The 14,635-nt window shown below is 39.7% G+C and overlaps 1 protein-coding gene and 1 pseudogene across 2 annotated transcripts in view; one reads left to right on the top strand and one right to left on the bottom strand.

The window, feature by feature from the left end:
• Positions 1-428: 428 nt before the first annotated feature.
• On the top strand, positions 429-2,549 carry LOC144375844 (adrenodoxin-like; annotated as a pseudogene).
• A 3,998-nt stretch (positions 2,550-6,547) lies between these two features.
• Positions 6,548-14,635, bottom strand: part of Prkar2a (protein kinase cAMP-dependent type II regulatory subunit alpha) — a 73,141-nt gene continuing 65,053 nt past the window's right edge. For both annotated transcript variants that reach the window (XM_078043158.1, XM_005326888.5), the window contains 3 exons: positions 13,774-13,839; positions 10,667-10,808; positions 6,548-10,109 (listed from right to left, as the gene is read on the bottom strand). In XM_078043158.1, the coding sequence (XP_077899284.1) occupies positions 9,976-10,109; positions 10,667-10,808; positions 13,774-13,839 (342 nt within the window). In that variant the 3' untranslated portion in view covers positions 6,548-9,975. The remainder of the gene's footprint in view (positions 10,110-10,666; positions 10,809-13,773; positions 13,840-14,635) is intronic.

The following is a 14,635-nucleotide window of genomic DNA, read 5'->3' on the forward strand; positions in this document are numbered from 1 at the left end:
GGAAGGAATGGTAGACTGTACTGGAGGTGTCCCCTCAAAGCCCGTGCCCGGGGGTTCAGAATGAAAATGTCCAGTATGACTATGATTGGATGTTATGCTGTGATACTTAGTTTTGCTTTATCTACTGGGTCTAGATTTCAGTTCTTCTTCCTTTATATATATATATATATATATATATATATATATATATATATATATATATATATATATAATATTTATTTTATTTATATATATATTAATATTTATTTTTTAGTTTTCGGCGGACACAACATCTTTCTTTGTATGTGGTGCTGAGGATCGAACCCGGGCTGTACGCATGCCAGGCGAGCGCGCTACCGCTTGAGCCATATCCCCAGCCCCTTTTTATATTTTTAATAGACAAAAAACAACTGAACATTCCTGTCCCATCATCATGGGGTCTGGAGGATCCTGTCTGTCAGGACATTGCTGGATTCTGACTTCAAGCAGAATATACAAAGTGACTTTTGCCCCTTGGCCATGTGCAGTTCTGCAGGAGGAAGGAGTAGGCCTATAGCCAAGAATTTGGGCATTTGACTGGTATCTTCCATTTCAACTGCTATCCCTAGGAGCTGACTAGCCAATGTCCATTCTTTTGCCTATCAGGAGTGACTGGTGCAGAGTCAGGTTCTAGTATCTAAGAGAGCTCTTTCTCTGCTCTCACACTGCAGCCAGGTCATTATGCCCTGTGGCATACCAATGATCTGGACACTGTCTATATTTTTATACAAAGGCAAATTAGATAACTGGTTTTATAGAATAAAAAAAAGTACCCATCAGATCAAGGATTCTGGCTGGGGGGGAAGTAAAAGATGAAGGGATAATATTTCACAGAGGCGTCCTTCCGCCAGCCTTCACCTCCGCGCCGCTGGGGAGGCCTGCGTCCATCCAGCAGCTAGCGACCCTGGGCCATGGCCGCCGCGGGGAGTTCCCCGCTCCCGCGTATCGCCTCCGCGGCCCTGGGTGGCTCGGCCTGCCGCCCACTGCTCCTCGCCGGACCCCATGCGGGGGCCGGCGGCCTGCCTGGGAACCCGGGGCCGGGGCCGGGCCTGGGCAGCGGCGCGCGGGCAAGCCGCCAGCTCAAAAGATAACAGTCCACTTTATAAACAATGATGGTGTAACATTAACAACCAAAGGAAAAGTTGGTGACTCTGTTCTAGATGTTGTGGTTAAAAATAATCCAGAGGGCTGGGGATGTGGCTCAAGCGGTAGCGCGCTCGCCTGGCATGCGTGTGGCCTGGGTTCAATCCTTAGCACCACATACCAACAAAGATGTTGTGTCCGCCGAAAAATCTAAAAAAATCAATAAAATTCTCTCTCTCTCTCTCTCTTAAAAAAAATAATAATCTAGATATTGATGGTTTTGGTGCTTGTGAGGAACTTGTCACCTCATCTTTGAAGATCACATATATGAAAAGTTAGAAACAATCACTGATGAGAATGACATGCTCGATCTGGCTTATGGGCTCACAGACAGATCACGGTTGCTCTGCCAAATCTGTTTGACCAAATCTTATGGACAATATGACTGTTTGAGTACCTGAGGTCGTGGCTGATGCCAGACAATCTATTGATGTGGGCAAGAATTCCTAAACTACCATAAGAAGAAATATTTTTGTGAAATTTTACCTATTTTTATAATTTTTAACATAATTAAATGAGAACATGGCTGAATGGGTTTATTCTTATGACTAGCTTTACCATTTTACTTCACCCTTGTATAACTACTGAATTTTGTAGTATTAAACATGCAATTTTTACATTGGTTATAAAAATATTAGTCAAATATTAGAAAATAGCAGAGAATGATGAAAATCTTATATAGTTTACCTTATTTGTGATTAGTGACTTAAGCAAAATGTTACCACATAATCTTATGTCTGCTTATTTAGAAGACAGGTTAAAAAAAGCTATTATTACCCCTGCTTGATGTGGGTGAAGGCAGAGATCTAAAATGGCTTGTCCAGGATGATATGACTAACTAGGAAATTTGTACTGGAACCTGCATCTTATTATTTTAAGTTAGTTTTATGTTCAGATTGATACTGGAGAAATTATGAACATCTTACTTTTAGCACTAATTAAATGTAAATGTGTGTGAAAGAATATTCAGTGAATTGCTTAATTTCCAAGATAGCTATTAACTTTATAAATATTTCAAAATTTTATTCAATGAGAAATGTTTAGTATTCAGACATTATGACACTGTCAAGTTGATGTCTGTTCTGACTAAACCATCTTTTCTATTTCAAGCAAAACAAACTGTCTTAGCAATCTTTCGAAAATAATGTTAGTTTATAGGTTGATTCTTAGAATGGAAATCTTGTGAATTAGCCCCTGAGCCAGAGGACATGAGCAGGCTGCCGCATCCCACTGCCCAAAAGGCGCCATTCTTCTCACTTCAACATCTGCAGCCTGGGTAGCATAGCATATGCTACAGTCCCAGAAATGAAGGAATATCTTACCAATTATATATGGAAGATATTTGTATCCTTATCTTTGCTGTAAATAAATTCATTAAAGTTAATAAATGGGTAAAGTGTGCTCTTTGGATATATAATAAAAACATCAACTAATGTGGACTAATGAGGAAGAGCAGAACAAATTACTAAAGAAAAACAGTAAGTTATAAGACTGTCAAGTGAGCTTCAAGTACTTAAATACAGTTTGTTAATTTGTGTAAATATTGGTCAACTATAATACTTGACATACAACATTATTATGTTTGTTAGGGATGCAGAGATGAACAAGACAAGAATGCCTTCAGGGAACTCTATTAGGAAAGATAAAATGTGTATATATACAAATAATTTGCTTGAACCAAACTGATCAATTTGCCAAATGGTATTTTAAACTAATTAATATAGAATAGTGATTGGGAAGAACTTGAGGCATCTTATGTTCATTTAGTGTTTAATGACTGTTGAGTACTTTCTGTATAGAATGCCCTACTTTTAAGTACTTCAAAGCAATTTTTTTGATCTTGGTGGACACAACATCTTTGTTTTTGTATGTGGTGCTGAGAATCGAACCCTGGCCGCACGCATGCTGGGCAAGCGTCATACCGCTTGAGCCACATCCCCAGCCCCAATTTTTTTGATCTTAATTAGCTTCATTATTCTTGTATTCTTATATAGATCACCTGAACTCTCCAGGTGATCTATTTTATTTTATTTATTTTTTTTGAGAGAGTGAGAGAGAGAGAGGGAGGAAGAGAGAGAGAGAATTTTTTAATATTTATTTTTTAGTTTTTGGTGGAAACAACATCTTTGTTTGTGGTGCTAAGGATTGAACTTGGGCTGCACGCATGCCAGGCAAGCGCATTACCGCTTGAGCCACATCCCCAGGTGATCTATTTTAAAGATATAGTTTAATGATGATATTCAGCCAAAATATTCTAAAAATTCTAAATTTAAATTATCAGGTTTCAAAATAGAAAAGTTCAAATTAATGTAGTTTAATTGTATTATGTAAATAAGACTAAATTTATTAAATGGAGAATATACTCTATAAAAAAATATTTCACAGAAAAATTCAATTCTTGGCAGCTGTTATCACAGAAAGTAAACCTATCCCAGAAAGCCCCCTCTAACTAATGTTTCTCATGATGTTTCAAATGACTAACATGAAGATGACAATTTTTTAAAAATATTTTTTTAGATGTTGATGGACCTTTAATTTATTCATTTATTTATATGTGGTGCTGAGAATTGAACCCAGGGCCTCCACACATGCTAGGCAAGTGCTCTACCACTGAGCCACAACTCCAGCACGAAGATGACAATTTCTGAGGAGTTCTTACTTGGGAAGGGGAAATCCTTCAGATAATAAATCTAGTCTTTCTCCTTTCACAGTTACTCCAGATACTTTTTAATTTTTTTTTTAAGAGAGAGGGGAGAGAGAGGGAGAGAATTTTTCAATATTTATTTTTTTTAGTTTTCGGCGGACACAACATCTTTGTTTGTATGTGGTGCTGAGGATCGAACCCGGGCCGCACGCATACCAGGCGAGCTCGCTACAGCTTGAGCCACATCCCCAGCCCTAAAAATAAATTTTTAATACTTTTGTTTATGTGATGTTGAGGATTGAACTTAGCACCTTGTGTGTGCTAGGCGAGTGCTCTATAACTGAGCCACAACCCCAACCCTCCTCCAGATACTTTTATAACTAGAATCAAATGATGCAAGGTAGAACTGCATGCTTTTGTGTCTACACCACTCATTTTATGAACAGGCAAAGGCAGCCTACAGAAAGAAGAGCTGCATGACAAAAAGCAACAGTCACTGGGAGCTTAATCATCCTTAAAATGGGAGACCACAGCTGCTATCTGCAGCAGTCTAGAAACTTAAGAGGATAAACTCAATCAGTGAAGGGAAGGTCCAAGAATTCCCTAGTAGACATCAGTACCATTAACTAGTTAATTCCTTGGGTGTAAAGTGTCAGGAATGTCCATAGCTAGTCATCAGGGTTTGGTCAATGAACAAATTAGCCAAGTCAGATCTAATTTCTTTATTTTTTTAATTTTATTTTTATTTTTTAAAGAGGGAGAGAGGGAGAGAGAGAGAGAGAGAGAGAGAGAGAGAGAGAGAGACAGAGAGAGACAGAGAGAGACAGAGAGAGACAGAGAGAGAGAATTTCAATATTTTATTTTTCAGTTTTTGGTGGACACAACATCTTTGTATGTGGTGCTGAGGATCAAACCCAGGCTGCATGCATGCCAGGCGAGCACGCTACCGCTTGAGCCACATCCCCAGCCCCCAGATCTAATTTCTGATATTCCAATTTAGAACTTGTTAATACTCATCTTAATTCACAACTGTTATTATGTTCCGGGTTAACACTCTGCATGTCCCCAGTCAAATAACAGTATGTATCACTGGCCATCATCTGTGATGGGGCATTTTTCTTCAGAGAATGTGGGTACAGGATGATGCCTTGTGAAATTACCCCAGTTTCTTTCCACATTACAAGTGATACTATTTTAATTTTTTTCATTATAAAATTAAGTGACTAAGATCATTGAGAACATGTTTGTGTAACTCTGAAGGGACAAATTTCTAGCTTCCTGTTATACTAACACAGAAAGTAAAGTCCTCATGTAATGTTCCTTCTTTAAGACAGAGACTGTAGATATGATTGTGACATTGCTGTGGAACTTTTTTTTGTGTGTGTGAACCAGTGGTGCTTGGCCATTGAGGTACATCCCCAGGCTTTTATTTACTTTTTAAATATATATATTTTTTTATTTTTTTGGTACTGGGGATTGAACTCAGGGGCATTTAACCACTGAGTCACATCCCGAACGCCCCCCCCCTTTTTTTTGTATTTTATTTAGAGAAAGGGACTCCCTGAGTTGCTTAGGGCCTCAATAAGTTGCTGAGGCTGGCTTTGAACTCTCGATCCTCCTGCCTCAGCCTCCTGAGCTTCTGAGATTACAGGCATGTGCCAACTCCATCTTTACTGGTGCATTATTGAGACAGCCCTTTTATTGAGGCAGGATCTTACTAAAGTTGCTCAGGCTGACCTTTAATTTGCAATCCATCTGCCTTAGCCTCTGGAATAGTTGGAGTGACAAGCTGATAGGGTACCCAGCCAAGATTAACATTTAACTTGGTGGACCTCCCTAATGTAGGTGGGTGGGTCTCATAAAATCATTTGAATGCCTAAACAGAACAAAAAAGCTGACTTTTGCTGGGTGAGATGGCGCATACCTGTAATCCTAGCAGTTTGGGATGCTGAAGCAGGAGGATTTCAAGTTCAAAGTCAGCCTCAGCAATTCAGGAGACTTTGAGCAACTCAGCAAAACCTTGTCTCTAAAATACAAAAAAAAAAAAAAAAAAGGGCTACAGATGTGGCTAAGTAGTTGAGTGCCCCAGGATTCCATCCCTAGTACAAAAAAAAAAAAAAAAAAAATTTTTTTTTTCTCTCTGCCTTTAAACTGGCACATTGATTTCTGTCCTGCCCTCAGACTCAAACTAAAACATTAGCAGAGTTCCTGGGGCTTGAGCCTGCTGACCTTCAGACAAGAGATACATCATTGCCTGATTCTTGGGCCTCTGGATTCAGATTAGAACTAAACCATATGCTGTCCTGGGTCTCCACACTGCTGACTCATCCTGCAGATCTTGGGATTTTCCTGCCTCTACAATTATGTGAGCCAATTCCTTATAATAAATCTCTCTACAAACACCACACACACATCCTATTGATTGTTTCTCTGGAGAACTCTGAATAGTACATATACCCAAGTTTCCTCCCTAATTTTCAAGGGCTCATACATCAGTTTCAACAGTGTATCTTCCTGATGAACTCTGTGATCCATAGAGCCCAAAAAAAAGAGAGTACAGGGGCTGGGGATGTGGCTCAAGCGGTAGCATGCATGCGGCCTGGGTTCGATCCTCAGCACCACAATCAAACAAAGATGTTGTATCTGCTGAAAACTAAGAAATAAATATTAAAAAATTCTTGAAAAAAAAAAAAAAAGAGAGAGAAAAACACATGACACAAGACTGCACCAGAAAACCAGACATGATTTGTCAGCCTTTATTAACCAAGAGTGAAATTCTGAGCACTAGAGTTTTCTTTTAAAAAACCCAACCTTGTTTATGGCAAACAATGATTAAATTCTGAATGAATTTTTAGTTATATGTTCAATATCACAGAGCAAGGATTGACTGCTTTCTAATCACTTATTCTTCAGAGATTAAAATACAAGTGTAAAACAGGCTAAAATGAGATTCACCCCAATGATTTAAAAAGTAATTCCAATTTAAAGACACTTCAAACACCATGTATAGAACTCAGGACCAATGACCTTAAAACATTTTTACCTTTGAGGTAGCACTATAATGCTGAATTAGATTTCTTTTATTACAGTGAGTTAAAAAACAATGAGGAATCTAACCTTTGTTCAAGGTGGGCTGAGTGGTTTTCTGCAAATCCCCCATGAGGTTAGTGACAGTTTCACCATTTTTTTTTTTTAAGTATAAAGATAGCCCTACAGTGTGTAAAAGGAAACCCATAGGAAGGAAGGCCGCTTCCCATAAAATAGACATTAAAATCACTGAGGAACGTCAGCAGTCAAGACAGGAGCAACAAGAGGTAATTGTAGTGAAAAATCAAAACAACTCATACCTTGGCAAGACTGGTTTACAAGTGCTTGTCAATAACAAAATTTCCACCATCAGCCAAATGAAAACAAAGGATAAAAGATGACATTCATGGGTCCTTTTCCTTTTTCTCTGTGCCAAATTCTTTTACTTTTTCTAAACGAGAGAAGACTGTATACAGTGACACGACATGAAATGCTGTGTGCCCAGGGTGCTGCTGGGTGCCAGTGGCATTTCTTAACTGATCACTTTACCATTGTGAGCAGGGAATATGGGCAAAAAGAGGATGAAAATAATCTCTTGTGACTGGAGAACTATTTTTTTGCCACTTTGCTGCTGAATTTACTCATTAAACTGCTCAAAAAAAATTCTACCCTGATTTCTGAGAATCTATAGCAATTATATGTAACACAATTATATATGAAGACTATGGACTAAGAGGAAAAAAGCACATGAACCCTTCCTTCAGAGAATTAAACCAAGAGAAGACAGTGAGTGAGATAAGCTGGTGGTAAAAAAGAAGGACAATACTGCCAGCTGGACCTCAAGGCTCTCAGGAACCTTCTTACCATTCAAAATCAACAAAGCAAAGCCAGAAAAGAGGATGTGAAGCTCTCTAACCCTTGGAAGCTCTAACAGGATTCTCCCCATGAGGCTCAGCTATCAGTGTAGGTCCTGCTTAGCACAATGGGGATACCTCAGTTCTGAGTCAAACTTGGTCTGCTACATTTGATTCTCCAAGCTGCAGAGATTTGGAATACTGTCCCTGGCACTGTGGTAATGGCTATGTCCTTTTTCACTCATGTTAGCCTCTGTCTCTTCCTCAGCAACACCCTCATCCCTTGCCACAGGGGCCTTATATGCAGGGAGGGTCTGGACTGATGATCCATACGTTAGACAGTAGTTGGAGCAGAAGGAGTTAGACCTGATTAATTCTGAAACTCTGTAAAACAGCAACCATCAGTGAATCAGGGGTGTCAAAGAGGGCTTGTGAAAGGAAAGACTAGACTGGAATGTGTGAGAACCTTCAGGAGTTAACTCTGGCACAGGAACCACAGCCAGCCCTATTTAAGGCTGGCACAGAGGGTGGGGAGGGAGCATTAGCTCAGTGTTCAAATAGTCTTCACAAGTTCTGGGGCTGGACTAGTAAGTCATACTGAAGCCAAAGTACCTATTACTTTTGCAAGAAACAGGTGTAGTTCTTGTCTATTAAGAGCATAAGACCTACTTCCTGAATTGTTTGATAAAGCAATACTACAGAAAAGATCCTTAGGAAAATGTGGGTTCACCGCACAGGCAATCCCAGTGCTAGCTACCTGGAGTATAAATTACAGCCTTTCACAAATCTGAGAGTTGCAATGTACGTTGTCTAAGGCAATCGGAAGAGTTTTTCTGCTTTCACTTCATGAAACACAAGAAAAAAGGAGGGATTACCAAGGTTTTGGTAGGTTACTCATTCTGGAAATCTCTTGGCCATAGTGTCTATGGAAAAAGCAGAGTCTAGTTTATGTGGATAATGAAAGGTGACTGGGTGATTCCATCATTATCCACAACATGAATGATTCAAATGCCAACAAATAATCTCTTAGGGATTTACTGAGTTATACAACATTTAAAAAAAGGCCTTATACATATATTGGAAATGGACTCTTGATTTAAAAGTTTTAAATACAAGCTAAACATCTCTAAGGGGAATTTTCTAAATAGAGAAATAATCTTCTTTAATTAAAAAATTAGCTGCTGCTTCTATAAAGTTTAAAAATTGATGTTTCAATAGTCAAGCTATGCAACAACTCTGGAGTAGAACAAAAGAGCTCTATGGGTAACAAACTCTTGTCATGATATTGTCATGAGCCAGTAGTAGTAACTGGAAACAAGAAATGGCAGGAGTTGCTCAGGAAAGTTTTTAGGTCATAAAAAGCAATGGCACCTCCAGATCCTGGCTTCTTATATCAGCACCATGCTCTAACCATTTGAGCTAACTTGGCTACCCCTGGGCTCCTTTTAAATGGATAGCAATTCACTCATGCAAACTGCACAGAGATTAAACAAAACAAAAACAAAAACCAACTATAAAATAAAAAACTAGAACCCTTAACCTAAAAAAAACCTTTCCTGGCTCTCTACTACTGGTAAAAAGTGATGAATCCAAAGTTTCTGTTCTAACATGGGTCTCACTGATTTCAGTCTGTTCTAGAGTACTCACCTTCTGGGCCCTAGACAGGGTCTTTCCCTAAGCATCACTGTGGGCTTGGAGACAGCTGTAATGTGTGCAGCTGTCAGAAGACAATACAATGCCACTGGACCACAGACCTCTATTACATCTGCTGCCATTTTCTACCGTAAAACTAAAGGCAGCAACTGTGAACACACCGTGGACTTTCTCAAAAGACAAACAAGGAAATTGAGGCTGTAATCTTCCTTGAGAAAGATTGAAGGAGGATGTCTACAGTTATACAACAGGTTTCTGCAGACCTTATGGGTAATTCCAAAAGCAACAGTAGCAGCAAGAAAGGAAAGGAGGATGTTTACACTTTGGACTTTGTATCAGGCACTTAAATTGTTGGAGAGACATGCCATTCTGAACCAAAGATGTGAAAACTGGGTTGAAGTAATCATTACAAGTCGTCTAATAATGGGCTTTCAGAAGCAAAGTGGAGGTGTGGGTCAAACCTCTCCCCATCCTTTAGTGCTGACTTTCAAGTTTTCTATATGCCCATAACCACAGCAATGGCAGCAGCGGTGGCAACAGCAGGAACAGTTTTGTCGTGTCTGTCTTCTGTGTATGTTCTGCGGCTGACCGAAAGTTTTTGGTGTCACACTGAGAAGGCTCTGGGATGTGGCACATCTACTGCCCAGGGTCAATCAGATCCATGCTAGAGCCAAACATCTTCACCAGCTGTTCCTCGTAGTGTGAGATGTTTCTCTTCATGATATCCATGCAGGGCCCCAGAAGCCTCTCAAATGCTTGAACATCCATAACTGCATTGTTAAAAAGAGGTGAGGGAGAGAATGAATTCTCTTCACTAATAATTTAAGTCATTTTCGTTAAGTAGAACATTAAACTTTGGGATACTGGGTATGTGGATAAAGTGATGTTTCTATATGAATGTAGCAGGACTGTCATTTAAGTTTAAAACTTGCAGAGTCCAGTGGCATCTGCCTATCCTGTTCCCCAACAGCCCTGGACATGTGCCTCTTTTCACATGTTTGGAGGGCCTGAATGCCTTTCTTACTCACAGTGCTCAGTGCTCAGAAATATTTTCTAAGGTGCTGGGGTGTAGCTCAGTGATGAAGCATGAGCTCAGTATGTGCATGTGCAAGGCATTGGGTTTAATGCCCAGCACTCCCCCTCCCCCACAAAAAAAGCATGCTGAAAGAATACATTTGTCCATCTCTGGTTGGTCATACAAACTACAAATTGTCCAGGCCTAGATGTGAGTGAGAGCTGGCAGAATAAGTCAAGGATTGCTGATGGGAAAATAGTAATATACTGATATTAGAAAAAAAAGTATTAATGCACAAAGAATTTTTCTTACCTAAGCATTTGACATCTCCAACTGCATAAGCTGAAGCAGCTCTGGGTTTGTTGGTAACCAGTGCAAGCTCTCCAAAGTACTGTCCCTTATGGCAGCGGGCAATCTCAACCTCTTGGTTCCCACCATCCTTGTTTGTTTTAGTCTATAGACAGGTAGAGAACATCACCTGGTCTGACTCTAGGATCACAGCTGGAGAGGTCCAGTTGCACACGCTCACATTCTCTTCTCAGCACACTCAACACTAAGGAAATTACTTTGCAGAAACTCTAACTGTACCATATAAACTCCATAGATTATTTTCAGTGCTCTGGCTTAATCAAGAGTTGGCATTTTGAACCAGGCGTGGTGGCATACACCTGTAATCCCAGTGGCTGGGGAGGCTGAAACAGGAGGATCACAAGTTCAAAGCCAGCCTCAGCAATGGAGAAGCACTAAGCAACTCAGTGGGACCCTGTCTCTAAATAAAATACAAAAAAGGGCTGGGGATGTGGCTCAGTGGTTAAGTGCCCTTGAGTTCAATCCCTGGTACCCTGCCCTCAAAAAAAAAAAAAAAAAAAAAAAGAGTTGGCTTTTTGGATTTGGCTGGGTATGGTGGCACACATGTGTAATCCCAGTGGTTCAGGAGGCTGAGGCAAGAGGATCATAAGTTCAAATCCAGCCTTAGTAACTCAGTGAGGCCCTGTCTCTAAGGATGTAGCTTAGTGGTTAAGCCCACCTGGGTTCAACCCTTGGTACAAAAAAAAAAAAAAAAAAAAGAAAAAGAAAAAAAGTTGGCTTTTGGGCTGGGACTATAGCTCACTGGCACAGCACTTGCCTAGCACATTTGAGGCACTGGGTTTGATCCTTAGCACCACATTAAAAAATAAACAAATAAAATAAAGGCATATTGTTGGGGCTGGGGTTGTGGCTATAGCAGAGTGCTTGCCTACCATGTATGAGGCACTAGGTTCTATCCTCAGCACCACATAAAAATAAATAAATAAAGGTATTGTATCCATCTACAACTAAAAAAGAAAAGGCACGTTATCCAACTACTTAAAAAAAAAGTTAGCTTTTACCTGGGGGTTTTAACTTCTGTTTTTTTTTTTTTTTCTTATAGTTTTTGGTCTTCTGATATATTTGTATACTTCTCAAATGTTCATTAGAACTTTCTGTTAAGCATATTGTTGAGTGAGACCTAACAAATTTCAGGTAATAGCTAAATATCAACAGTAAGGTATACACTATTGGAAAATTATATTTTCTATGGAAGATATCTCTCTCTCTCTATTTATATATAAATGTAAAATCTTATCTTAGATAAGAAGTCCAATCCTGAACTACTTTTCTTTGATTCTGTGCCTGTAGTGAACTGTTCTTTTCTTTCTTTCTTTTGGAACCAGGGGTTGAACCCAGGGGTGCTTAACCACTTAGCCATATCCTCAGCCCTTCTTATATTTTATTTTGAGACAGTCTCACTAAGTTACTTGGGGCCTCTCTAAATTGCTGAAGATGGCTTTGAAACTCATGATCCTCCTGCCTCAGCCTCTGAGTCACTCAGATTATAGGCATGCACCACCTCACCCAGCTCAAGACTGCATTTTTCTTTTTTTCGAGCAGGGGCTACTAGGGATTAAGCTCAGGGGCATTTAACCACTGAGCCACATCCCCAGCCCTATTCTATATTTATTTAGAGACAGGGTCTCACTGAGTTGCTTAGTACTTCGCTTTTGCTGAGGCTGGCTCTGAACTCGAGATCCTCCTGCCTTAGTCTCCTGAGCCACTAGGATTACAGCTGTGCGCTACTGTGCCCAGCTAAGACTGAATTTTTGACAAGCCTTCCAACTCCCCTTGCCATGCTGCTGTTGGTCTCACTCACAATATGCTTAACAGAAAGTTCTAATGAACATTTGAGAAGTACACAAATATATCAGAAGTCCAAAAACTATAAGATAAAAAACCCCAGAAGTTTCAAACTACTGTTTGATGTGAAACTACAGATCTATTTTAAATTAGGAATCACACTATCTTATAGATGTGATTATCTTATATCTTATCTTATAATAATCATAGTTTTCTTTCTCCATACTTATTAGACTTTACTAAATGTTTTGCAACAGGTTTCATATTAGGTTGATTTAGTATTAGAGATAACTCACTACTTTAACAAATTCTATGCTTCCCAAGAAAATAAAAAAGAGGGCTGGGGCTGTAGCTCAGTAGCAGAGCACTTGCACATGTGAGGCACTGAGTTCAATCGTTAGCACCACATAAAAATAAACAAATAAAATAATAAAAGGATTCTGTCCATTTACAACTATCTAAAAGAGGAAGAAGAAGAAGGTGGCAATCTGGTAATGATAGATTGATCAGTAAGGCTCACTCCTTCCACTTACAGGTCATCAGTTTTCTAGTTCTCCTATAGATCCTGGAGATGTCCCCCTAATAGTAGGAAGTTTTCTTCATATTCACCCCCTATATGTACATTTGGGGTGGGTATTGGGGACTGAACCCAGGGGTACTTAACCACTGAGCCAGCCCTTTTTTTATATTTTATTTAGAGAAAGGGTCTCACTGAGTTGATTAGGGCCTTGCTAAGTTGCAGAGGATGGCTTTGAAATAGTGATTCTCCTGTCTTAAGCCTCTTGAGCCTCTGGGATTATAGGCATGTACCAATGCACACAGCTCCATATATACTTTTGTTTTTTAATTCACTTCATTCATTTTAAGCTGTGATGAACTTTTTTTTTTTTTTTTGGAGGAGGGGTACCGGGGAATGAACTCAGGGGCACTCAACCACTGAGCCACATCATAGCCCTATTTTGAATTTTAAAGTACTAAGTTGCTTAGCACCTCACCATTGCTGAGGCTGGCTTTGAACTTGCAATCCTCCTGTCTCAGCTTCCTGAGCCACTGGGATTACAGGCATGCACCACCATGCCCAGTTCAAATGTAAAGGCAGTAAGTAAGAGGAAATATACCAAATCCATATCAATAGATGGGCTTAACCATGTATCTCTGGCAGTAACAATGATGGCTTGATCACATTTCACATTATTTAAAGCAAACAGTTACTTCTGTGTATACACCAGGCATCTGGCTCTTTGTAGCATCTCACAGAAACTCACCTTGCTTCTAATCAAGATGCTCACTTCACCAGATTCTATGATGTAAAAGCTATCAGCCTTTTCACCCTGAAAGAGAGGAGGTCAGGTCAGAGCCATAGAGAGTACTGAAGAAAAACAGAAATAGACTGTTTTCTAATTGCCTGATATCTTATCTATACTTATTTCCAACTCTACAAATAAATCACTGGCTAACAAATTTAGAACAAAATAAGAAGATGCTGGGGAGCAGGAACATTAACCCAACTATGACTGACACCTCTCAAATACTCACGTTTATCTCCATGAATATGCCCAGGGCACACAGCATTGCTGCTGATCGCTCATGTTGGTCTGCTACTGAAACCTAAGCCGGGGCCAGTGACTAAGAATGCTGCAAATTAATGTCAAATTAGTGTCCTGGCTACACCTGAGTAGGGGGTCTAGGGACAATCCTGATCATCAAACAAAAAGATAGCATGGATCTGAAAGGCACTGCCTTGGTGAAGAAGATACTTTAATGCCACTTCATAAGCCTCAGGCTTTTATTTTGCTTGCTTTGATTTTAAACCACCTGGTCGTTCAGACAACTCAACAAATAATTTAATAAATTACTATGTACCAGGCACTTTTCTCAGCATGTAAGATATCAGTGGATACAACAAATATCCCTACACTTGTGGAATGTACAATCTGGTAAGATAAACAAATTATAAACAACCAACATCACAGTCCTGTTGTGTTAGAAGGTGGTAAGTATTATAGGAAAAGAGGACAGGGACTATGTGTGGAGGAGGGGCTAGCTACTGTACACCAGTTTTATTGAGAAGGTGAGATCTGAGCAACAGCTAGGAGGAGGCGAGACTTAAGCAAGCAGACATGGAAG

This window comes from Ictidomys tridecemlineatus, chromosome 3 (genome assembly GCF_052094955.1).
Source record: "Ictidomys tridecemlineatus isolate mIctTri1 chromosome 3, mIctTri1.hap1, whole genome shotgun sequence".
Lineage (NCBI taxonomy): Eukaryota > Metazoa > Chordata > Mammalia > Rodentia > Sciuridae > Ictidomys > Ictidomys tridecemlineatus.